Consider the following 25,676-nt stretch of genomic DNA (forward strand, 5'->3'; position numbering starts at 1 on the left):
AACATTTCTTAGCACTTTAAGGACTGACTGTGCAATTCCATCTGTTTAAGAAAATCATGTGATCTGAGCCACATAACTTATGAAAGTTATAGATGTGTAGTATTGCAGCTTAGTAGGACATTTAAACATGTCCTTGTGTTGGTGCATTCAAGGACACAACAGTTATGAATTATGACTCCTTTAGTGGGCTATAAACACTGCACCACCCAGAAGAGGATCAGCAACTATGTAGCCTTCACAAAACAAACAATTGGAATTATTAACATTTTATTAACGTTTTTATGTTCTAAAAAAGGTCAACAAATTATTATTAAACAACAAACTGGTTACTGATTATTACTGAATGTTAGGTAAATGATTTTACTTAAAATAACTATAACCTAAGCCTATGAATACTTAATAAATACCAGATGGCCTTATTAAAACAACACCAAAGCACTTTTCCTCTTCAGTCCCCCTACAGGCTGGAAGCGGAATTGTTCATTACCGCTTTCTCATTCGAACTACAGATCCACTACCCGATCTGGCAAACTTGCATAGTGCGGTTATAGCTGATAGAGGGCCGCAAAGCGAATGCAGAAGTGCCGTTCACCCTGTTACGAGTTGATGAACCACTGAAACGATTTTGGAAACATTATTTTAAGGTACAAAAGAGTCTTTGGTGTTGCTTTAATGGATACTATTTAAGAAATGTCACATTGTTAAACAAAATTCAGCCTAAATCATGAAATTAAAGCTATAGTGCGTAGTTTCTGCCGCCCCCATGAGAAATTTTAAATAATGACAACAACACTGTCGACGCTTCCACATGACACAAGCCTTCCGTGAACGCGCACCGCCCCTACCCCTCCACCCCTCCTCCACACAGTTGCTTGTGGCCAAGGAGGACACAGAGAATTAAAAAAACATGGACTCTTCAGAAGAGGTTATTATCTATTATCTTAGCTTCTGTGTGAAAAAGTCACCGGACGACACAATCTTCTGAACATAGCCATACTGAGAAATACAGAGAGAGTTGTGTGGAGCTGATAGTCTTAATTAGCTTTGTAGCAACTCATTTGGCAATGGCTTGAATGTAACGGATGTTCATTAATATCAAAAAGTTACGCACTAAAGCTTTAACATATTATTTACCAGTTTTAGGATTAATTCAGTCACACAAACATTGTCATTAATAAAACATTAGCTAACTGTTTCTTCATGATGCATTTACTGTTAACAATAGATTTAGGGCTGAATTCACACAATGTGTGACAGATATCTTTTGAAACAGACATTTTCTTTTAAAAACAAATTATTGATTGATGCTTAAATGTGAAAAATTTCACATTACAGCATTTACATATTGCACAAAGGACTGTTGCCATGGGTGAAATTTCAATGATATATGACACACAAAAAAAAAAACAATACAAAATGATATGAAAATTAATCTGCACCGTCTGTATAAAAACTATATAATTAAACAAGCTTAGAGTTGAGACTACAGTAAAAATATAATCTAGATAACTTTGTTAAAAATATACTCTTTGTGATTCTGAATGTTACAGCCAACAGGTTTGCTCAGTGTTTCTCTATTGCATTTGGTGCGTCCATCAATACAATCCCACCCACTGGCGTTTCGTTTTATCTAACCCCAAACACAAACTTGTAAATGCTGAATTGATAGTAGCAGTACTTTGTACAGGTCAGAAAACAATTCAGTGTTGAGCTGCTTAATTTAGTTATATTGATAATTTGAAATTAAATGTACATGTCATTCACAGTGACTTAAAAGTGACTCAAGTGTTCAATCTGTATGGCTTATTTGGCAAGTGTTTATCATTTTTACTCTAAATAGTTATACAACCTGGTTAAAACAAACAAATTAAAAAAACACTCATATCCTCACCACTTTTTCTTCACATAAGTAACAATTTAAAATATCAGTTTGAATTCGAGCATGGCCGTTCATTCATGGCCGACAAAATGTAAGGGGCACTTGCTGATAGAGCTGAAACAATTTAATCAACTGATCAACAGATTACTAATCAACAACTGGTGAAATGTGAGGTTTCACTGTTTATATTATTGTAAATTGAATGTCTTTAGAACATTTGAAGAGATCAACTCATGGCTTAGGGAAATTGTAATATGCATTTGTCACTATTTTCTTAAAGTTTACAAAACAAATCAAGTAAAAATCAATAGATAATGAAAGGAATCATTAGTTGCAGCCTTACTCGCTAGCTGTCAGTGCTGAGACAGCTGCATTTGCTAAATGAAGACAATAAAATGTGGCTGACAGCTCAGAAACCAAGGAGAAAACAACTGTTTCCTGTAATAAGTGGACCTTTAAGCTTAGATTCTCCTTACCATATTCCTGAAAATATGTCTGTTGAGTCAACATTCAAACTAGGAAGTGCTTAATGGAGTGAAATCATAATAATTTTGAAGCCATTCTTTTAGTGCAGTGATTCCCAACCCAGATCTGAGGGGTCACTAGATTATTATTAACAGGCGAGGAAAGCAGAAAAAATATTTCTGTTGCACAAAAGTTTTTCTTAGACATTACTTTAGTATTTGCTTTTTTGTGAGTTATTTGATCATTTGAGAGGTTTATGTATTTCAGGCCAAAGTATTCAAACAAGAATTTGTCTTTGGTTGAACTAGTCGCAACTGGTATTACTGCAACCAGTGATGTGGAGTAACAAGTAGACATTGCTTTTTTTCCCCAAGAGGTCAAACATCCAAAAGATTGGGAACCACTGCTTTAAAAGGAGTAGGAGTACTGGATTGACAGCAGGCTTTTCCTTATGCCTCACGGTGTTCAGTAACTCCGAAGATGCAGCAGTTTGCTTGTGGTCACTCAGACACCATGCTGTCAGGAGATGAGGTCAAGTTGAGCAGTTCAAGTCCTGTTTTCTCTGATTTGTTCAAAGACAGGTCTTCAGCTGGAGTACATAAGATGGAGATCCTCTAACAAAGAAGAATATAGGTTTTAATTAAAACACACACAGGTTTGTGGTACTATCTTTGTGGGGACCCGTCTTTGACATAATGCATTCCCTAGCCCCTTACCCTAACCTTAACCATCACAACTAAATGCCTAACCTTAACCCTTACCCTCACCCTAACCATAACTTAATTCTAACCCTAATCCTAAAACCAAGTCTTAACCCTCAAACAGCCCTTTAAACTTGTGGGGTCCAGCATTTTGACCCCACAAAGCTGTGGGGACCCCACAAGTATAACTCCCGGTTTTTGGACCCCACAAATATAGTTAAACAAGCCCACCCACACACACACACACCCACCCACCCACCCACCCACACACAGTTTATTATTGAAATACATATTTAAAAATATATAATCCAGATCTGTTATCTCTTAAAGAAAGAAGTAGCTTAAACTGCAAGTTGTGTACTTAAGCATGTGCATTTTTTATTGACCCCCCCCACGTTCTCTGTAGGGCCTCTCATCATCATCATCTTCTGTGGTAGTTCCTGCTACAGTAAGTGTTTCCAGGACACACACACACACACACACACACACACACACACACACAGAGAGAAACAGCTTACCTGTTGCAGTGTACCTGGGGTGGTGCTCACTTTGTACATCATAAATAAAGGCACCATGAGTGTAGAGGAGAGAGTGAACCACCAGCCAAGAGCATAACCCCACCATGGATACTCAATTGTGTTATTGAACTTCAGAGGGGTGTATTTGATCAAGGAAAAAACAAACGTACCCTGAAAATAGTTACGGAGAAAGCAGTTACCGTAGTTTTGGTTAGACAATTTACAAAATGTACCCCAAATCACGGCAAGCTAAAAATTAAGGATAAATCAACATGTCATGTGAGTAACTTGTTAAACAAAACCTAAAAAAAGTTGATTCATTCAAGTTTTGCCTGTGAATAAGTGATCTTCAATTGGCCACTATACCCTACGCTTTAACAGCCATTATCCAAGATGTCAAGCTTTGGCTTTCTCCACATATTGAAGTGGTATATGCCTACATTTATTTTGAAAGCAAGTATCTTCCAAAACCAAAAACACAAGAGAAAAACTGCCAGGAATATATTAAACACTGTGTTTATTTGCCTTCAAGGGTAAGTCCTCTTTTACAAGATTTTGCTTGTAAAACAAGTCAGATGGAAACATTAGTAAGTCCACAGGTGTTCTGCTGATATGTGCTCCCTATCAGGATGTGCTACTTAGATGTGCCACATGTGTGGGAGCATTACTTGATATTGGTCTTGAAATACGCTACCCCTGAAAATCTTAAATAAAGATATTATAATAAAAGGATCAAAATATGCTCCCTGTATTCTTACAGTACACTTACACCTGGTATCAATAAACATAAATAAATATGTCATAATACTGATGGAAATACACAACTGGAAATGAAAACACATAAGGTAGCATTTTTTGACAAGGCGGCATAAATCGAAAACCGGACATGGCGTTTTCAAATTGCTTATGGAGCTAATGTTACCTGTAATGCTAATTGGCTAGCTTGTGACAGCTAAATCGCTAATTGGCATACAAACTGACTAAGTTAACTTCTACTGCAACTCACCATGCATATCACTGGAGTGACATATTTCAAACAATACTTAATCAGGGATAACGGCTTGTATCCAATCATGTCCTCTATGTTATCATAAAAGCGGTCTGCACCTGTAAATAGATGGAAACGCTGTGGTGAGGGACTTTAACATCACAGTGAAGAAATTCAGCACATTTCTCTTGTTTATTCACTCACCGTATATCCATCCAATACAACCAGACTGCAGTGTTGCAAAGAGAAGTAGAGTCATCCCACTGCAGGCATAGTAGTCAAACAGCTGGAAGATGTACAGTCCACCCTGTGTGTGAGACATCAGTTAGCTGTTCTGTTATGGTCTTTTAACCTTAGAAAAACAAGGATATTGTAAAAGAAGTGGCGTGACATTTTAATATAATCTTACTTCTGTAACCATCATAAGGCCAATGAAGAAGCTAACAACACTGATAGCAAGTAGAAGAAGTTTACGTCGATGGCCAACGTGGAAGAAGGAAGGATTTGTGTCAGCAATCGCTGTTACCATGGCTTCCAGACCTACAAACTGAAACAGAGCTCCGGTTACACAACTTTGTAGAGATAATGTTATAATAATTTAGTAAGTACTCAGATAGTGCATACCTCTGCCAAGGCTGCACAATCCTCTATTCTAGTTATTTTATCATAATGATTAAGATTAGACATTTCTATTATGCATCCGGATCCGGATCTGCATCAAAACACACAAAGTGACACAAAAAAAAAAATCATGGGATACATTAGCAAGATTTTTTCTCATATTATCAAGTGCAGTAGTTTATGATAACGATACAAATGTTCTCACAATGTTAAGAAATCCTTTAAAACATGTCCTGCATCTGAACTTCAAAACTCATTAAAATCTGATAGTTTTTGAGGTATCCTCACTAACACATAGACATGCAAACAGACAAACAGGACCAAAAACATAACAATAAATAAACTGATCTCTTTTTAACTGTGAGACACCCACAGACCTCGAACCAAGGGCCAAAGATCAAAAAGCCAACCTCCCACAAGTTCATAAAGACTGTTATGTAATGTATGCATACAAAATGGAAGAAAATCTTTTATCCTTGTGAACAAAAGATCAGCATTTCATAAGATTATTTTATGATTAAATATATGAAAAATGTTATTCCAGAGATAAACAAAACTGCTGTTTCTAATTCTCTCAGTGCTAAAGAAGATTCAGCTTACCTCACTGTCCAGTCCCAGTAGGATGATCATAATGAAAAAGAATATCGCCCAGACCTGAGGAAAAGGCATCATGGCAACTGCTCGAGGATAGGCAATAAACGCCAAGCCAGGACCTAAATACATAATTTAAAAAAATCTGGTGTTATTTCACTTTTATGGATTTAAGTGCATTTCGTGCTATTGCAAGTACAATGCTAATTAATTTGTTGATTTATTCTCTTATTAATAACATTTTCTATATTCTCACCCGACTCTGCCACTTTTGATATGTCTGTGTTCTGTTCATATGCCATAAATCCAAGTGCAGAGAAAATGGCAAAGCCAGCTACAAAACTGGTCCCACTGTTCAGAAGGCACAAATATACACAGTCCCTAAAAACAAAAAAGACACAAATACACATTTTATACTCCATTATTTTGTATTAAATGTACAAAACGATCACATTCTCTTTCTGTAGTTACTGTACTTTCTGTAGTGACTCACATCCTAAACTGCCCTAAAAAGGTTATATTGATGGCACGACTCTTGAATCACTAGAAATCTTTTTGGAGGAAACTATACTTCAAAACGATGGGTTTTCCTTTGTATAAACTACTCCAACATGTATTGCCTAAAATGGGCATTAAAGATGTTCTGGCAAATGGCTCAAATAGTCTCTTAAATCTTCAGCGACTGTTGAAGCTACCACCTGGGCAACTCACTGTTAAATGTATTCTTTTTGTGTGTTTTGTGTGAATCTACAGTATCCAAACTGAAAAATTCATAAACATATCAAACTTACTTGTAACAGTTGTTGTTGTACTTGTTATAACTGCCAAGTGCAGTTAAACACCCAATGCAAATAGCATAGGAATAAAATATTTGTGTGCCAGCATCCATCCACACCTGCAAGATGTTTAAAGGACAATAATAAATTACATATGAAAAGCATTTACTGTGTTGCAACTCTGCAGTTATCTACTGTAGAAAAAACCTGCACATTTGCTAATGTTTTACGCTGCTGTCAACTTATTCCACATCAGCAAAGCAATCATCTGCAAATACAGTTAGTGGAAATTGTGTAGCCATTTCAAACTGTGTAAAGGTAAATGATCCTTTCGATCACCTAAACTCTGACTTCCCCTTTGAATTGTATTTTAAACTTGTCATATATACAAAATGTTATGTATAAATTTGTTACCACACTTCATTTAAGCTACATTTTGTTTGCTTTTCAAATGTAATGTCATAATATGATGAAACCCAACAATTCAGGAGAGCGACATATCATTTAAAGAGAGAAGTAGTGAAATGTGCTTATACCTGTGGATCAGTCAGGCGGGATGGATCTGGGTAGAGGTAGAACTTAATCCCGTCTATGGCCCCCGGCAATGTGAGTCCACGAACAAGCAACACTGCCAGCATCAGGTATGGAAATGTGGCAGTAAAGTAAACTACCTGTGGAAGAGTGAGGGTTAATTTGTGGCAAAATTGTGGACTTTCAGTTCATTTCAGTTCAGTTCAGTCAGTTCAGTTTAGTTCAGTCACTTTATTATCCCAAATGGGAAACTTGATATGCAGTCAGGAGTGCAAGATAAAAAGAAACACATTCAAACATCATACAAATAAACAAGAAAACAATGCAAAGACATGAGTACAAAAAATGTTTCCTGGATGTAATACATACAACACAATTTTTCACTATTGGAGCTATCTCTAAAAAAATTCTACTACATGTGCAAATTAAGCCGAGTTATTGCACATGTAACAAAGGAGTTTTTACTCCTAGTGCTCTTGAACCAGGGTACTGAGGCAACCTGAGGGGAGTGTTACGAAGGGGGTGGTTTGTGCAGTCTAATATAGACCGGGCCTTGCAGAGTACTTGCTGGTCAAAGACAGCCATCAAGGGGCCTGTGGGAAACCTATCACCTTGCCAGATACCTTTACAATATGGCTTAAGTGTTTTTTGTCCCTGATATTCAGGTTACCATACCAAGCAATCATGGCAAAAGTAAGAACAGATTCAATAAAGGATTTTTAAAATAAGGACATAATTTTCCTATCTACATAAAAAGTGTTTAACTTCCTTAGGAAGTACAAATGTTGCTGTCCCTTCTTACAGACTGCATCACAATTGACATCAAACTTCAGGTTTTTATCGATGACATTTCCCAAATACTTATACTGTTCAACAAACTCAAACTTTGATTTACCTTGCATGGCAGCTGGATTCCCGCAATATCACAAGACCACGCAAGTATTGCTGTATCACACAAAAATCCATCTTGTCAGGCTTCAAGTAAAAGCCTTTGTGTTCAAATTAGCATACCGAACCAATCAGCGTCCTTAGAGGAGTTGTGTGGTCACAGAGGGACATGATAGTCACCATTGCTTTATTTCACTTGGTTTAAGCTACTATAGAAACACGTAATAATCCTTATTTACAGTGAATTCTGTAGAAGTCTGAGAAAGTATAGGAAACAGTTCACCACCCCAAAACCTAAAGTTGCCGGCTCTTTAATTATTAAGAAAACATATTATTTCTTTCGATTAAGAGATTTCTCTCTTAATGGAAAATCTACAGCCACACTATCAGCTCTGTAAGGCTGCAGTTAGGCACAGACGTCTTTTGAGATGTGCTATTATCAGCACACTGACATGGTAACAATGGCAATGCTAAAATGCAGGTGTTCAAAACTTAATGTTTACCATTTTCACCATCTTAACTTAGCGAATGTTAGCATGCTAACATTTGCTAATTAGCGCAAAACATGTAGCATAGCTGAGGCTGATGGGAATGTGGATAGTTTTTACAAATACACATAAAGCAGTGAAAAGTAAAAGTTTGACGTGATGATGAAGTTAAGGGATCACCAAAGTGATTATCATCTTTAGGGGAACATGAAAGTGTGCACTAGATTTCACAGTAATCCATCCAATAGCTTTTGAGATATTTCGCTCAAAGCACTAATGTGAACCTCATGGTGGCGCTAGAAGAAAAGTCAGAGGATCATCAAAGTCATGGCAATCAATATCTGCCTACATTTAATGGAAACGAATACAGTAGTTGTTGAGATCTTTCAGCCTGGACCAAAGTGGTGGACCTGCTGTCAGACCGACACTGCCATCTCTAGAGCAACGCCTTTAGCATGGCAGACAGCAGTTTCAATTGTGAAATTTTATTTTTTGAGGTAGTGTAACAATTAGCTAAAGTCCTGTGTAGTGGCCAGTGTTTGGAATAACACCGTTTAAAAGAATGGCGTTAGGTAACAACGTTATTTTTTCAGTAACGGGGTAATCTAACTAATTACTTTTCCCGTCGTTACAACGCCGTTAACATTACTGGACGTTAAATGCGGTGCGTTACTATACATTAATTGAATAAACTGTGTAATCCGAACGCACCCCTGGCTCACAGCTAGTGAGGAGGTGGGTTAATAACGAGGTAAGCGATTATGATTGGCTAAGGCAGAGTCATGTTTCATGGTAGCCAATCAGAGCCAGTGTTTTTACACACATGCCAGCACACACACACACACACACACACACACACACACACACACACACACACACACACACACACACACACACACACACACACACACACACACACAAGCTAAACAGAGATTCGATGAAGCAGCAGAGATGGCGAGTCAGGAGCAATCCGATGAAAAGTTAGCATTTTCAAGGTGGAGATATAAGCACTACTTCAAATTCATTGTGGTCAAAGGCAAGAACGTGCATGTAATGTGTACATTATGTCCAGCAGCGAAGACTTTGTCGACATCCGTTGTAAGCAACTCTAATTTAATGAAGCATCTCACAATGACACACGCATCTACAAAGCTAGTGGCCAAAAACACCGATACCTCCACCAAAAGATGATAGCTCACCATCCACTAGCAAAGAAGGACTCGGAGCAAAGTCCTCCAAGCAGCAAAAGCTATATCTTTCTGCCTCACAACAAAAAAACTGCTAAAAAAAATCCAAATTCTTTGACATATAGCAACCTTTTTTTTTTTTAACAGTAACGCAAATAGTTACTTTCCCTGGTAACGAGTTACTTTTATTATAGAGTAATTCAGTTACTAACTCAGTTACTTTTTGGAACAAGTAGTGAGTAACTATAACTAGTTACTTTTTTAAAGTAACGTTCCCAACACTGGTAGTGGCCTCCTCACTCTAGTGTGATCAACCATGAACTTGGTGTAAGCACATCCATAATTAAACTAAAGTGATAAAGGAAGCGTATCTGGCAAAGTGATTGCAGTGTTTTTGAAGAGTAGAGGAGAATGTTGTCCTAATGCATTGTCCTTAAAAGGTGCTTACACACCAACCAGATGGCCGACCGTCGGCAGAAAAGGCAGTCGGACTGATCAGTCGGGTCCCCTAGGTCCAAAAAATGCCTGAAAACACACTGAGGCGACGCCGACTTGAGCGTACGCTCTGCGCGTGCGCGAAACATAATATGTCTCCATAGCAGCAGGCGGCGCTTCTCTGTATTGTTTCTATTAACAGTCTATGATTGTTTCCCAGAAAATGAAAACTGGCAGCTGATTGGACAAACGTGTCACGTGGGTCTTTTTTCTCGGGAAATTCACAGCCAGACTGTCATGGCGGCTTGTTCAGAATACGATCTCATATTGTACTAAAATAGTTCACCGAAACGTGTTTCTGAAAACATTTTAAGCGAGAAATAGGCCATGTAGTTGCTGAATCTGTCTTTATTTCAGATCAACAAAGGTCCAATAAAAAGATTTGTCAGATTTTGAGCGGCTCATCCACTCGCCATTTCTGGGTGATCCCCGACTGCCCTGTCTCCGACTGAACATGTCGGGTCGGCCCAAATGAAGGCCGATGGCTCCTCCGACAGGCGACGGCACGGGACACACCGAACAGACTCGAGTCACCGACCTCGCCAGACGGTCCGACGGCCAATAATCGTTCTGTGTGTCAGCGCCCTTAAGCGTTTGCTTAGTACTTTAACATACAACATCAGAAATGATAATCTTTGTCCTACCTTCCCAGTGGACTTTACTCCTTTCCAGACACAAAAGTAACAGATGATCCAGGACAACAGAAGACACAGAGCCAGCTCCCATCGTATGCCGCCTAACTCATGGATACTTCCTGTGACATTCAAAACTCTTCTCCTGCAAATCACATTTTCAGTTATAGTTCATAAAAGTCAAGTCACTTACAGAGCTTATTGTCACATTTGGATTTAGTTTTCATACTCACTCCCAAAACTCTCTCACTGGTGATGTTGCATTTTCAGCTACAGTCCAGTTCAAATCAGCAGGCCTTCGATCAAACTCAACACAGGTCTCTGTTGCAAAGGCATACACAATGTTTTAAGGCATTCAAGGACATATACGCACATTATCAAATTGTTCTTTTGTCAAAGCCTTCATTTTACTTATTTTACTACAGAAATGGAATGGGGTACATTTCCATATGGCCTTGTATATTAATGACAAAAAACATTAAAGTGAAAACCAGAGGTGTCAAGTAACGAAGTACAAATACTTTGTTACCTTACTTAAGTAGAAATTTTGGGTATCTATACTTTACTGGAGTAATTATTTTACACCAGACTTTTGACTTCTACTCCTTACATTTTCACGCAATTATCTGTACTTTCTACTCGTTACATTTTAAAAATAGCCTCGTTACTCCTATTTCAGTTTGGTTTGTTTTCATTCCGGCTTGTCATCGTTCAAAAAAACACACACACAAAAAAAAAAAAACCTATCCAGATAAATCGCGCCATCCGGAGAGAGTGAATTTGATTGTGGTTGGATGAGAAGTATAAACATCCGACCGTTATCTACCGGACCGAATAGCAACGCGGATTTTGGTGCCTTATTTAGGTGCCACTTAAATGACTGCGCTTCTCTCTGATGCTCCGAAAACGGACGTTAGAGGGAACTGAAACATCGCTGCACTGGACGCAAAACACTCGACAGCAGGTAACGTTAGCCTACCGTTAGCTAGCAGCTGGAGTAAACACAGTTAAAATGCTGACAGCTAAACGGTGTAAAAGTGTGTCTGTATTTCACTGTAGAGGATTGTAACACCAGACTGTAGCTGCCGTTGTCTGAAAAACACAGAAGAGATGTGTCACCTTTTTCAGCCCTTCTGAGTTTGCACGTATGATTTTAATATAACATTATAGTCATTGTGGCCTTTAGAAAAATTATTTTTTTTGTGGAGGTGGGGTAGTGCACTATAGGCCCCTGTGGGGCGGGCTAAGCTTTTGTCCTTAATGGCATTTTTTCCCCCTTACATTACTTTTACTTTTATACTTTAAGTAGTTTTGAAACCAGTACTTTTATACTTTTACTTGAGTAAAAAGCTTCAACTTCTACAGAAGTCTTTTCAAACCCTAGTATCTATACTTGTACTTGAGTAATGAATGTGAATACTTTTGACACCTCTGGTGAAAAATTGTGCTTAGAGTTTAGCGAAATAAATCTTATTCTATTTCTATGGTCTGGAGTCATGTTGTTGATAGGTTCAAGTTGCCAGAATTGTGTGTTGCATAGTTCCCACATACATTTGTGTGTATACAATAGAGACATTTCCAGGAAATATCACACCAGACACCCAGTGCATAATGCTGCAAATATATAAATATTGCAATACTTTCATAAGTGGGCCATAAGCTTAATCACCATTATGTTACCTCATTCAGCGATAGTTACTTAACATTGACATTTATTTTAATGAAAATGTTAAGTGAAGACTAAGCCAGGCAGAGCAAACCTGGCACCTCAAGACTTAAAATGTTTTCAGCATGTGGACTTTGCACTCCAGATCCCAAACCAGATGCTAAAATTAGGCAAAAACCTGATTAATATGTAAAGCAAACAATAACATGATACCTAATACAACACAACACAAATAATCAGGCAATAACATGATGGTTTCTCAAAACTTTCCCTAAACTAATTTTTTAACTGAAGATTCATAATAATCTAGTTATTTGTTTGTTTGCTTGCGTTTCTATTTCAGTCAGATCACATAATGGGACATACCTGTGTTCCAGCTGTTTCTGCAACTCGCCCAGGGAAGTTCAGTGTTGAAAGAGCAGAAGAGATACAGGAAAGCCCAGGCCAATATGATTATGTAATAGATGCTGGAGTATAAAACAACCACCTGACTGCCATAACCCATCCCTGACAAAAACAAACAAACACAAAGTCTTTAAATCACAAGCTTAACGCTTGAAAGTAAGCATAGTTATACTATAGTTTTAGAATAAAGCATGTTAGCTGTTATTGAGCCTTTTTGTGCCAAAATATCAAAGACTAGTTTGATTATAATTGGTATGGAAAATCTTAAAACTTGAATGAAAAGGAAAATATTGCAGTAATTACATTGATTAAATAAACATTGACACATTTTAGGGTGCTTATTTGCTGTTACTCACATTTAAATACAATCAATGTCACATAATATATTTTCAATGATGACATTGCCCAAGAACAGGCTGTTATTGCAGAGTAAATGCAGTGTAGTGAACAATTGTTCTAATATGATTTACCAAAGATATGTGCGCTTGACTGCATGCGCACATGGTCCAAAGACAGACACACATTTTTGTAACTCATTACACCTCATGTAATAGCTTACAGGAGGCAATATTAAACCAATGTCAAAGACTGTTCAAAGACTAAATCCCTGTTAATTATGATTCACCAAATCTGACACAGTGTGTTGGGTTTCTTAGAAACTTGGTGGACAAGTTTCTTTTTTACATCAGAGACAAAGATTTGTCACATCAAGATTTGTCTAGACTCATACGGTATCTTGAAGGTGTGGATTTTTTTTTGGATCAACATCAATGCTTTTCTGTTCTACCGGAGGTGAAATCACCTTTATCACATATGCCTGCAAGATTTGTAGCACAAGTGTGAGCACACAAAACAACATCTGCAGAAAAACAGAATGTGATAGATAGGTTGTAAGATCCCACCACTGGTAATTACTGACCTTCTTACGATAAAACATATATTTATAAGAAATTGAGAAAATACAATCTAGTATTGCTATTCTCATTACATACTTCATAATAATCGATAAGCACATTTACAAATGTTGTCTGTATTTTCAAATTTCTTGATGTGTGTGAATGTTTTGTGAGTGCATGAATTTTGTAATTTGTGATGTAAAGGATTAGATTTGGGAGGTTACATTTAAAAAAAAAAAATAGAAGCACTTCATATAGTTTTCTTCAGGACTTAAAGGCCCATCCAGACATGTTTTGACTATGCCATACACATATATTTATATTTAAATACATGTATGTATTTGATTTCACATGGATACTTTGACAGCAATTATACATCTTTACCTTCAAAAAGTGGACAAATTTTCCTCCAGCAGGTAATACTTCCCTGTTTCGTGTACTGGCCGAGAGATGTCTCCAGGAGAAACAGGGGGATGCCGCAGGTAAAGAGGAAGAGGACATAAGGGATGAAGAACACCCCTTGGGAAAACAAAGTTACACCACATAAGTTGTTGGGAGATTGAACACCTATCGCAATTCACAAGAATCACATTGAGATGTGTTGAGCATGAGAAAGCTCAAATGTTGGTAAAATGAATATTTAAAATAAATATTGTGAGCTCCTTTTCCAGCATCAGTTCAGCAGTCTGGGCATGTTCAGCAATTTTAAGTTTCCTTTAACTTCCGTGGTGCTGTCTTCAACTGTTTGTCTGTATTTTTGTATTTGCAGTGTGTTTTTTTATTGGTCAAATTGGTAAAAGTTTCTTAATTTGTGTTATGCATATGTTATCAAAGCAGAAGATATGTTTTCTTAATTTACTGGTGCTTTGTCTATTTGCTTGTGGTTTCTTAAGTTGCAGTGGGCTGTGATCTCTTGGCTACTGTACATCAACATCACAGTTGGGTGGAAAGTTGTTGTACAGTGGCCAGCTGTGATTTGTTTAACCCTACCACACTAATGATGTGAATGTATTGGAGTGCATTGCATTTAACACAGGAAAATGAAAAAAAAAGATCTTTTCTTGTAATTATGAGATACAGAAATCATAATTACGAAATATAGCCTCAATTTAGTTTTCTTTGGTGACTGCATTATGCATATCAATGAATGTGGACAGAGAAAGCAGCTCCTGTCAGAGGCCAGCACAAGCAGGGGTTTATAGTCTCTGTGTGTGCGTTTACTCTTTAGGAGTGGCTTTATAGTTTTTGGTGGGGAATATTTACATTCTGAATTTAGATTCTGGCTGATAATACATAGACAAACATTATTATGATAACAAAAGATTTTGCTTTCGTAGCTTTCAATCAGTAGCAGTGTTGTTCCAAATGTCTATATATGACTATTTGACTATAATGAAACTTACCTCCTCCATTTTTGTAGCACAGGTAGGGAAACCTCCACACATTTCCTAAGCCTATGATTTGTCCAGCAACAGCCAAGAGGAACTCAATTTTGCTTGACCACTCTCCTCTGGCCAAGGTGCTGGGTGCAGGATGGGCTGTGTCCATATCCAGCTTGAACTTGACCTCTGGACCATAAGGCTTGTCCATCACACTGTAACGAGAGAACAGTTGACACAATGTGTTTAGATAAAAGATCCATAGGATTTCTGATCAGAGCAGATTCTCTCAGAGGCAGATACTGCAGTCCTGTGTGTCCAAAAATAAAAAATGTCAGAGGTGTACAGTGACAAAATTACGCACGCACACACACACACGTTGTTGTTTTCGTCATTAACGGTTTTTTAGACTCGTTTTTATGTTTATGATGTATAACAAGTGTCAATTTAACTCAGCCAGGCGTGAACAGAAAGCACTAGAAAGCCGGTAAACCGTATGCAATAATTAACTCGTTAATGAAACATTTTACGGCAGAATAGATGGAATAGAGTAAATGACTTACATTTCCTTGCGCTCCTTTTTTGTTGTTCCTTTCCCGAAACGGCCGATGACCCGCTGAAATTTCGGTCAGATGCCTATTTTTTTTTAACCGCGTCTATTCCTCCTAATTTCAGCCCGCCCTTCTCATCTCATACCCAGGGTACTAAATGTTCTGGCCATGTGGTTATTATGTCGAGTTGTTTTTGTCCTGTTTTCCCTTTATTCCTTTCCTCTGTAGTGGCGATGAACGTGCCAGTGAAATAAAGCCACATGGACAGACTTCAAAATGACACTGGTGAGGAAGATAGGCAGACACACAAGAGAGAGAGAGAGAGAGAGAGAGAGAGAGAGAGAGAGAGAGAGAGAGAGAGAGAGAGACAGACAGACGTCCCCGCACTTACTCTTGCCCGTAGCAAGACACCTGTCAAGTTTGAAATCCATCGGACTAACAGTTCTAGAGATATGCACATAAAACACACACACACACACACACACACACACACACACACACACACACACACACACACACACACACACACACAATCAATCTTGTTGGGCTTAATTGATGTGAATCAATTAAGCCCAACAAGACACAGGTGTTTTGGGATGCATCAGGCCAGCAAGCTGCAATAGGGGCTTTCCGACCGGAGGGATTTTTGCAGTTCTTAGAACTAAACGTTCCTAGAACACTTTTTTTGTCGTGTTCCGACTTGGGGATTTTTAAGTTCCTCTGGCCGCTGTAGCGTACTTTTTTAGCTCCTACTTCAGAGCAGGGTCTTTTCCCTTTTCCTAGGTGTACTTGATTGGTCGAACTTATAAGTCACGCCTACTGCCAACTCGGAACTTAAATTCCACAAGCGTGTCCTGCGGCTCGCCGGCCGTCACACACACACACACACACACACACACACACACACACACACACACACACACACACACACACACACACACACACACACACACACACACACACACACACACACACACGTCCACAGCGCAGCAGGCAGAGGGGGGTCTGTTCCGAGTATAATAAAGCCCCGTCTTTGTTGAGCAAAACATTACGTGAATTACTACGAGAATGGACGTGCATTTAATATAGGAAAAGTGCACAAGTATTAGCATCATTTGTTGTTGTTGTATGTGGCGCTAAGGTCTAGTGACGATGCTATAAAGACCGTTGCCGTGCTTACATCACTCCCTTACCCCTCCTATCAGTCCCTATGGCCACTTGGCCAGTGGGAATGCAAACGGAAAAAAAGATTTTGGGGGAGAGTAGTTCTTAGAACTGCTTAGAAGTGTACTTTTCCTCTAAAAAGTACAAGTACTATCTGCTCGGAAAGCACCTATTGTCATACTGGGTTTCATTCAGATGGATTGAGAAGAGAGACAGAAGGCTGCTGCAGGCTGAGGCTGGATAACCAGTGCCACGCTGCTACATGTCCGTCAACCGGGGGGGTGCATGGCTTGTTTTTACATCGGGCCAGCTGCCGATTGCTGTGTGCAGATTTTCCCCACTTTTTCGTGAAACTCAAGCAGAGTGACCAAGCTAACACTGACAGTTCAGTGCTGTGAATCTTAAACTGTGATTTTCGAAAAACAGCCTAGTGAAAGGAGTGCCTCTTGCTGAACATTTTTTATTTGTAAGCAGCTTTGCCCATTGTAAAAACAAACCATGCACACCCCCAGTTGACAGACAACCGAGGCAGATATGTAATACAAATTTATAAACTGCCAACAGGTAGTCACACTGTGGTGCTGCTCAGATCGGCAAGTTTGCTGGCAGATTTCGACAAGTGCCACAGATCGCCTGCCAGCGCTTGGCGACTGCCACAGACTCCTCAATGCGCTGACTACTGATCGACGCCTCTCTGACGACCATGGCAGTTGCCTCTTGCTCAGAATCGTACCCTGCTTCTCCGCCTGTAAGCCCTGAGTCCAACCCAGTCATCCACTACAACTGATGTGTTATGGGAGAGAATGGACACATTTGTTGTGTGTGACTGAAGTAGGCTAGAGAAGTGTTCTGACCAAGAAAAGCTAAAATGATTGGGACGTAAACAGAAAAGGCCATATCCAGTGTTTAAAGACATTCCGCACATTTTATGTAGGCCTACATTTAATAAGGGGTGCAAGGGTACAAGGGTGGTGTCCCTACACATTACACCCTCCTGTTTCTTTTCTAGAGAAATTCCTCCCCTTAGTGTAAGGTTGAAACCAAGACAAATACAGCATTTGGCATAACTGTCATGTTTATCATCTATTCAGTTCATGTCCTATAAATGGTGTCATTGTTGTCCTGGAAGACAACACTCTACTGGAACAGAACAGTTCCACACAAACACAAGAAGAGCATGTTCACTCACAATGGTCCTTATTCATTTAACCCTACCAGCTATAACAAAAATTCAGATGCTGTGTGTCTTACGTCAGTATATTTTGTTCTGTTTGTTTGCTCAATAGGCCCTAAGCAAATGTATAATTGCATCCTAAATATTTTCCAGCACCACAACAAGAGTTGCATTAGAAAAGAGCTGTCATTAACTAGAGTGACTCCTTTGTATCTTGTACTCAGCACATCAAGGTTAGGGTGACCAGATTTCCCAGAACTAAAACCGGGACACTTTGCGTGTGACCGTATAGCTTTAGCATTTGTGCCCAGTAGACACATGGCGAACTGACAAAGGAGACCTACATTTTTGAACGGAACCTCCTTGCTTTTGAACACTTCCACCCAGCGCTCTTCCGCTGACTGGACTGGTTCAAACGAGACAGATAAGAAGAGGCATTGCGATAATGTTTACAAATATACATTGTAACGCTGGCTGCACAGATTATGCAGACACAGACTGCTACTATTGACTGACACACACACACACACACACACACACACACACACACAGTTAAAATCATACGCTGGACGCTTTATTAGTCTTTCGGGGCGTCTGGTCACCCTAATCAAGGTGCAGGGTATATGTGCCTGGCCTCATTAAAAGGAGTGAAGGTAGATATAACGTAACGTTGTTACGGACTGTAGTTGACTAAAATAGAGCAGAATTGGCTATAAATGTCACAACGAAAAAACAATATCATCCCCTCCTCGCAGTTCGCAATTGCTCGTAATATATCTGGAAAATTATTTGTGTTTCATCTGCTACAGTACGCTTGCTCTCTCGCTGTATGTTAAGAAGAATGAAGCAGCCATGCTAGTGGCTCTATGAGGCTGTTCTTTGGCATAATGGTCCTTTGAGCTGAATGCTAACATCTGCATGCTAACATTCTAATGATTAGCATGTAGGCTATAATGTTTAACATCTTAGTTTAGCATTTTAGCATACTAACATTTGCTAATAAGCATTAAACACAAAGGCTAATAAAAACGACATTAGTCTTAAAAGGTTTTTACCCATACAACCATAGTATTAGACAAATTAAAATGTTGACCTGCTTGTGGCACAAGACGAAGTCTGGGGATCACCAAAGTCAGTAGGATCTATCTACTGGTAGACATGGAGTTTTGTACAGCATTTCAAGGCAATTCAACAGTTCTCAGAGACATTTCAGTCTGGAACAAAGTGGTACACTGCCATCCCTAAAGCCACTCTGCTAACGTGGCTAAAAAGTAGTGTACCATGATGATCACCAGGCACAACACCCCAGTATTAATGGGCGGCTGTGGTTCAGGTGCTAGAGTGGTCACCTACCAATCGGAAGGTTGGTGGTTTGATCCCTGGCCCTGCAAGACACTGAACCCAAGATACTGAACCCCAAATTGCTCCCAATGCTGCGCCATCAGTGTGAATGTTTATCTGATCTGATGAGCAGGTGGCACCTTGTAAGGCAGCATCGGGCACCAGTTTATGAATATGTGTGAATGGTTCCTGTACTCTGTAAAAGGGCTTTGTATTTATATAAATACAGTTCATTTCCATTTATTATGTTACAGCTTTTAAAAAACAAAACATTTGAAAGATATTTTGTCTGGCTGAGGCTGGAACACTATCTCAAATTAGTTGCACAGGAATGTAATTCCAGGGAGACAGGGTGACCAAAGGAGTAATATATTTTGCACCAGACTGCTTATCAGCTATCACCTTAACTGACTGACTAAAGATCACAAAACCTTCAGGAGCCTGGTGGAAAGTTACAAGCTGAACATGCAAGATCAATACTGACAAGTGTGTAAATACATGAGGAGGAGGCAAAAACTCCACCCAGGTGCCAAAAACAACTGCTGTCAAAAACGTATGGTGGTTTTCCAAAACAAATCTCAGATTGCATTTTTGCTCTAAATGTGAACAAAGCTTGGCAGTGTAAGGAGTAAGGAATAGGTGTTGGTCAATTTCTATTCCAGTCCACCATCAACAGGGAGGCGTGGATTCAGTGGTGAATCATTTTCTATTTGTGCTTTGATTATCTTTCTGGGATGGTCAGATAATCAAAACACATACAAAAAAAACCCAGAAAAACCTCCATTATTTTGTTCTGCAACTTAATAGCTGTTTTTCTTATAGAACTTATGATGCTGAAAAATTCAAACTCAATCTAAGAATCTAAAAACAATCATGGCTAAAGTACATTTGTCTGAAATAATGAGCATAATTCAGCAGCAATGATCACAGAGCCTACAGAGTCACACTAAACAAGGAAAATAGTTGCTCTCACTGCAGCATAGTCAGTAACCTTTGGCCTACATAATACGGCTAGAGGCGCTAAGCAGAAGTGCAACCATAAAAGCCCCAGCTGTCTTTGAACTGCAAGGATACAATTTGTTTCCTATTCAGGAAACTAAACCATTGAAGTGTACACTCACAATTTATACAAAGGACAAATAATAAAGACAGAAAAAACTGCGACTTTAAGGGAAACGGGATTGGTAAAGAGTACCTGAGAGAGGTCGCTCCACGTCTGTAGTCTGTGGTTCTGAGTTATGCTTCCATTTAGCCCTAGTTGGGATTCATCTGGTGCCTTTTGGGGAGAATAAAAGTCTCTCCAGGACAAGTGCTCTTCCCAGCTCTGACCATGCGTGAGCCCATGAGAGCTGTTTTTGTACGACAATTAGGGAAAAAACTGGCAAGAGGGACAGAGTGAGAGAGGAGGGGGCGGGGGTATTATGTATTTCTGAATAAGAACTTAAGGCGGAGACTGTTCATGGAGGACACAAAGAGGAGGGGATTTGCACAGTAGCTGCATGGCTCTGTGGGTGGTAGGTTGTCATGTGTTCCAACACTTTTTCAGAAAACACTGTTCCAGACAGGAAAACCTGAATAACCATTTTTTTCTTTTCTTTTAGGGACACCAGCAGCAGTGGCGCAACTACCCAGTGTCAGAGGGGTATGCAGTGACAATTTTGGCGCCCCCCCCCCCAAAAAAAAACAAAAAAACAAAACAAAACAAACGCTCAGATACCTAAGGTCATTTTTACAGTTCATTGTCCGTCTGGTTTTATTTTCTAAAAAAGCTTGTAAAACATCAACCCTGTTGTCTACAGTCAATTTATGAACATCATTTTTTTCAGGAAAAACTGGGCTATTAGAATATTTGTGTGCTGCAGTGAGGTCACTTGAATGTAAAAAAGGTTTTATGACCTTAAAGACAAATAAATAAATAAAATGGAACATGAATCTCACAGATATGTATTGATATCACACACATATCAATAAAAGCTAAGCCAATCTTCTGTCTAAATCAGTTCTGCTGACTAAGGAAGAGGCGTTCAGGAGTGGGGACAAAAACAGATTTAAAGAGTCAAAGTACAAGTTTAGCAAGGCAGTGAAGGAGGCTAAACGACGGTACTCTGAGAAGCTCCAACGCCAGTTTTCAGCGAACGACTCTGCGACTGTCTGGAAAGGACTTAGGCAGATCACCACCTATAAGCCTAAAACCCCCCACTCCTTCAATAGGGGCTTTCCGACCGGAGGGATTTTTGCCGTTCCTAGAACACTTTTTTTATCGTGTTCCGACTTGGGGATTTTTAAGTTCCTCTGGCCGCTGTAGCATACTTTTTTAGCTCCTACTTCCCTTTTCCCTTTTCCTAGGTGTACTTGATTGGTCGAACTTATAAGTCACGCCCACTGCCAACTCGGAACTTGCAGGCAGAGCAACAACCAACAACGGGACATTTTTAACAATTTTCACCTTTCACATCTTATTCATCATTAAATTCACTTCTGACAATGTTTTAGGCGAGAAATTAACTGTTTAGATTTCGAATATAGGCAGTCTTGCGAAAATTGATGCCGAATTGACAATTTGCTTCAAAGTTTTCGGAGTTCAGAAGCTCCATGAAGTGAGGCGACAGCCAGCAGGCGCCTGCCCCGGCTTCTAGCTCGTCGCTCGGCCAGTCATGCTCAGACACCTCGCTGTAAGCTGGACCGCTCTCGTAAATAAGAGGCTTTTATTTTGCCGTTGACGGTTCGTTTGTTTAAATATCACAACACATGTCCATCATAAGATTAACGGGAACCTGTAGTTAACTGTCTTTTCGGAGTTAAACTCCACAAACGTGTCCTGCGGCTCGCCGGCCGTCACACACACACACACACACACACACACACACACACACACACGTCCACAGCGCAGCAGGCAGAGGGGGGTCTGTTCCGAGTATAATAAAGCCCCGTCTTTGTTGAGCAAAACATTACGTGAATTACTACGAGAATGGACGTGCATTTAATATAGGAAAAGTGCACAAGTATTAGCATCATTTGTTGTTGTTGTATGTGGCGCTAAGGTCTAGTGACGATGCTATAAAGACCGTTGCCGTTCTTGCGTCACTCCCTTACCCCTCCTACAGCTGAAGAAATTCAACCTGCCAAAGACAATTATGGTGCACTTCTACACAGCCATCATTGAGTCCATCCTCACATCCTCCATCACCATCTGGTACGCTGCTAGCACTGCCAAGGACAAGGGCAGACTGCAGCGTGTCATTCGGTCACCAGAGAAGGTGATTGGCTGCAATCTGCCTCCGCTCCAGGACCTATACGCCACCAGGACTCTGAAGTGTGCTGGAAAGATTGTGGCCGATCCCTCCCACCCCGGACACAAACTCTTTGAGACACTCCCCTCTGGCAGGAGGCTGAGGTCCATCAGGACCAAAACCTCACGTCACATGAACAGCTTTTTCCCCTCCACCACTAGCCTTATTAACAAGGCCCGGAAACTACCCTGACTCTCCACCTTCATGCCACTGTTCTCTCTCTGCTGTAATGCTCTTTGCTCTTTGCTCTTTATTTTTTATTTATATCTTTATTTATTCTTTATTTTTAACTTAATAAATACTGTGTAAATATACTTATACTTATATTGTTTGTACCTATACCTATATTGTTTAATATTCAATCTAAAGAATGTGTGATGTGCACCAACAACACCAAAACAAATTCCTTGTGTGTGTTAAAAAACATACTTGGCAATAAAACCCTTTCTGATTCTGATCTGATTCCCATATGTATTAGGAGTCACGCTGTGAAGAAATACACATTATATCTTATAGAGTTGACAAAATATATAAATTTTTTCAAAAAAAGTCCAGATGCTTTTGCCCTCATGACATTCACTTATGCCAATAATCAAATAATAATGTCATATTTATTGAAATGACACACACAGCAATGTTCTAAAACAGTTCTCCTATATATTTGGAGTCATGCAGTGCAAAAATAAACATAATGAACATTATAACTCATGTAAAAGGACAAACTATTTACATTTCTTCAAAAAAGGCCCAAATGTGTGCCACATCTCAAAACATTCTTCTCTGTAGAACGGTAATAGACTGGAGTGACCTATCTTGCCACTCTATAGCCTTTGTTCTCGCTCGGATTCGCTGGAGTGATCCATCTTTCCACTCCATAAACTCTTTGTATGACGGACCTGCCTTCCCATTGATTGAAAGACGTCAACACAATCTCGCAAAGCATCATGGGATATTCAAAATGGCAGCTAGCATCGAGCCATAATCGAGTCCATAATTTATATAATTATAAATTATGGACATCAAGTGGATAAATCTTGGATATAAGCGTTTGGCTTTATTGCTGAACAACTCCGAAAAGAGGCACAACTTCCAGGCTGGATAGAAAACCTTCTTTAAAGGCTACAAAGACACCAACGACACCCCCGCTAACTCCTTAGCTTTTAGCAGGAAAAATCGGTAAGTGGCTAAATTAAACCGTTATCAAATTATCTAAATATTAATCAGAGGTGCCGTTTCGTACGGTACCGTATCGTGGACGATCCCTAATATTTTAAAGTATATCAGCGACGTTAACGGTTGCATGGTTGTGACACAGATGATCAGGTTTCCAATTGCCTCAACCAAATTGTGACAATTGGCAACCTAATCATCACCCCTGGTTGATGTGATTTAAGTGGTGAGTGGCTTTCCATCTCTGTCTACACTATTTCTTCCCCCAAAAAGGACACAGTGAATAGGTTGGTCAACAGAACTTCAAACCATACTCGACATTTAGTTTTGTGTGGTCTAACTAATAGAACTCCTACCTGATGTCATCACTGGTCTCATCTCTACCTGATGTCATCACTGGTCTCATCTCTCTGTTAAGCACAGACGTCACACTTTAATCCTACCTGTTGCCTCTCACCATCCACTTATTTTACTGCTGTCGCATCCCTTAACATGTCATCTCCTTTTCCCTCTTTCTTTTTCTATTTTTAGCCCCGACAGCTAGCTGTTTTGCTTTGCTCTTTTTCCATAGACGGCAACTTACTACTCGTACGCTCGTACCTGCTCACTTGGCGCTCCCCGCTCTCTCCCCTCCTCCCTCTTCTATGTCAACATTCTATGATGGAATCTTATGAGACAGGGGGCGTTTCTCAATCTGTGTTCTTCTATTGACTTGTGTTCTTGTGTCCCTGTGAAACGTCATCTCGTGTTGCCAAAGTACTGTCCCAATACACAAGTTCGCATTTCACCAACAACAGTTAAGATTCCCGGAAATGTTCTTGACACGCCCATTTTACAGAGGATGCATTGGTTGGTAACTTGTATGAACTTCGCAGCACCCGTATCCCAACATTCATTTCGGCATTCAATGATGGTCGGGTTTCCGGTACATAGACAGCCCAAAAACGGGACAATTTTAACAATTTTCGCCATCTTATTCATCACTAAATTCACTTCTGAGAACATTTTAGGCGAGAAATGAACGGTTTAGATTTCGAATATAGGCAGTCTTGCGCAAATCTTTGCCGAATTGACAATTTGCTCCAAAGTTTTCGGAGTTTTCGGAGCTCCATGAAGTGAGGCGGCCGCCAGCTTGCGCCTGCCGGGGCCGCTAGCTCGTCGCTCGGATAGTCACGCTCAGAGACCCTGCTGGAAGCCGGAGGTCTTTTAGACCGGTCCCGTAAATAAGAGGTTTTTATTTCGCCGTTGACGGATCGTTTGTTTAAATATCACAACACATGTCCATCATAAGATTAACGGGAACCTGTGGTTAACTGTCTTTTCGGAGTTAAACTCCACAAGCAAGCACACACACACAGCCACACAGCGCAGAGGCGGGGGAGAGAGATATACCCGTTTCTTTTCTCTTCCCGATTTAGTATTTGGTTCATATTTTTTTGGTGTATTTGTTTTCTGATTTATTAGAAGTTGAGTTTCAGTGGGTATGATAAATGAACAGTTGGACATAAAGTGGTAACATGCTATGACATGTTATGTAGACTAAAGGGGAGACACCAAGCTTTATAATTTGAATTGCTATTTCCATCTCCCTGGGCATATACAGTGCACTACAGTAATATAGAAATGATCACGATTGTGATCATGAACACATAGGACACACTAGTGCATAGGCATATTTATTTCTTAATTTAAACTGACTTATACACTAATAATAGTAGGGATCGCGTTCCACTCTTTTGAATAAGTAAGGGGTGTTTGAGCTAAACCATAAACAATAAAATGAAAGCTCAATAAGTTTTATTTTTCAATATTATTGCAATAGTTGTAGCATTATGAGGTTTTCTTGTCCGGAGATTGTTTTAATACAAAGTGGTTATATT

At 39.6% G+C, this 25,676-nt stretch overlaps 1 protein-coding gene across 4 annotated transcripts; it reads right to left on the reverse strand.

Annotated features, from left to right (window-relative positions):
* Nucleotides 1-254: 254 nt before the first annotated feature.
* LOC144516938 (sodium- and chloride-dependent GABA transporter 2-like) lies at nucleotides 255-24,596 on the reverse strand. Of its 4 annotated transcripts, XM_078248661.1 has the most exons (15): nucleotides 24,153-24,390; nucleotides 15,131-15,321; nucleotides 14,112-14,246; nucleotides 12,793-12,933; nucleotides 10,994-11,081; nucleotides 10,773-10,905; nucleotides 7,076-7,210; nucleotides 6,555-6,658; nucleotides 6,020-6,144; nucleotides 5,773-5,885; nucleotides 4,961-5,098; nucleotides 4,756-4,858; nucleotides 4,570-4,670; nucleotides 3,564-3,734; nucleotides 255-2,958 (listed from the first exon to the last, which is right to left on the reverse strand). In XM_078248661.1, exons 1-15 carry the CDS (start codon nucleotides 24,200-24,202, stop codon nucleotides 2,845-2,847), a joined length of 1,842 nt encoding a protein of 613 aa, XP_078104787.1. In that variant the 5' UTR covers nucleotides 24,203-24,390; the 3' UTR covers nucleotides 255-2,844. The 4 variants fall into 4 exon arrangements, with proteins under 4 accessions (XP_078104787.1, XP_078104785.1, XP_078104783.1 ...); XM_078248659.1 differs by lacking the exons at nucleotides 255-2,958; nucleotides 24,153-24,390 and adding an exon at nucleotides 24,397-24,596 and having other exon boundaries at nucleotides 3,474-3,734; XM_078248657.1 differs by lacking the exons at nucleotides 255-2,958; nucleotides 24,153-24,390 and adding an exon at nucleotides 20,532-20,920 and having other exon boundaries at nucleotides 3,474-3,734.
* Between the last annotated feature and the right edge of the window lie 1,080 nt (nucleotides 24,597-25,676).

This window comes from Sander vitreus, chromosome 4 (genome assembly GCF_031162955.1).
Source record: "Sander vitreus isolate 19-12246 chromosome 4, sanVit1, whole genome shotgun sequence".
Taxonomy (NCBI): domain Eukaryota; kingdom Metazoa; phylum Chordata; class Actinopteri; order Perciformes; family Percidae; genus Sander; species Sander vitreus.

What these genes read in the sequence shown, in the direction of transcription:
- LOC144516938 (XM_078248661.1), bottom strand. Translation starts at nt 24,202, where the DNA reads ATGAGACCAGTGATGACATCAGGTAGAGATGAGACCAGTGATGACATC. An exon ending in AATTTGTCCACTTTTTGAAG is followed by an intron (nt 12,934 to 14,111) that starts GTAAAGATGTAT and finishes TGTTTTTGTCAG; the next exon opens with GGATGGGTTATGGCAGTCAG. An exon ending in ATCAAAAGTGGCAGAGTCGG is followed by an intron (nt 5,886 to 6,019) that starts GTGAGAATATAG and finishes TTATGTATTTAG; the next exon opens with GTCCTGGCTTGGCGTTTATT.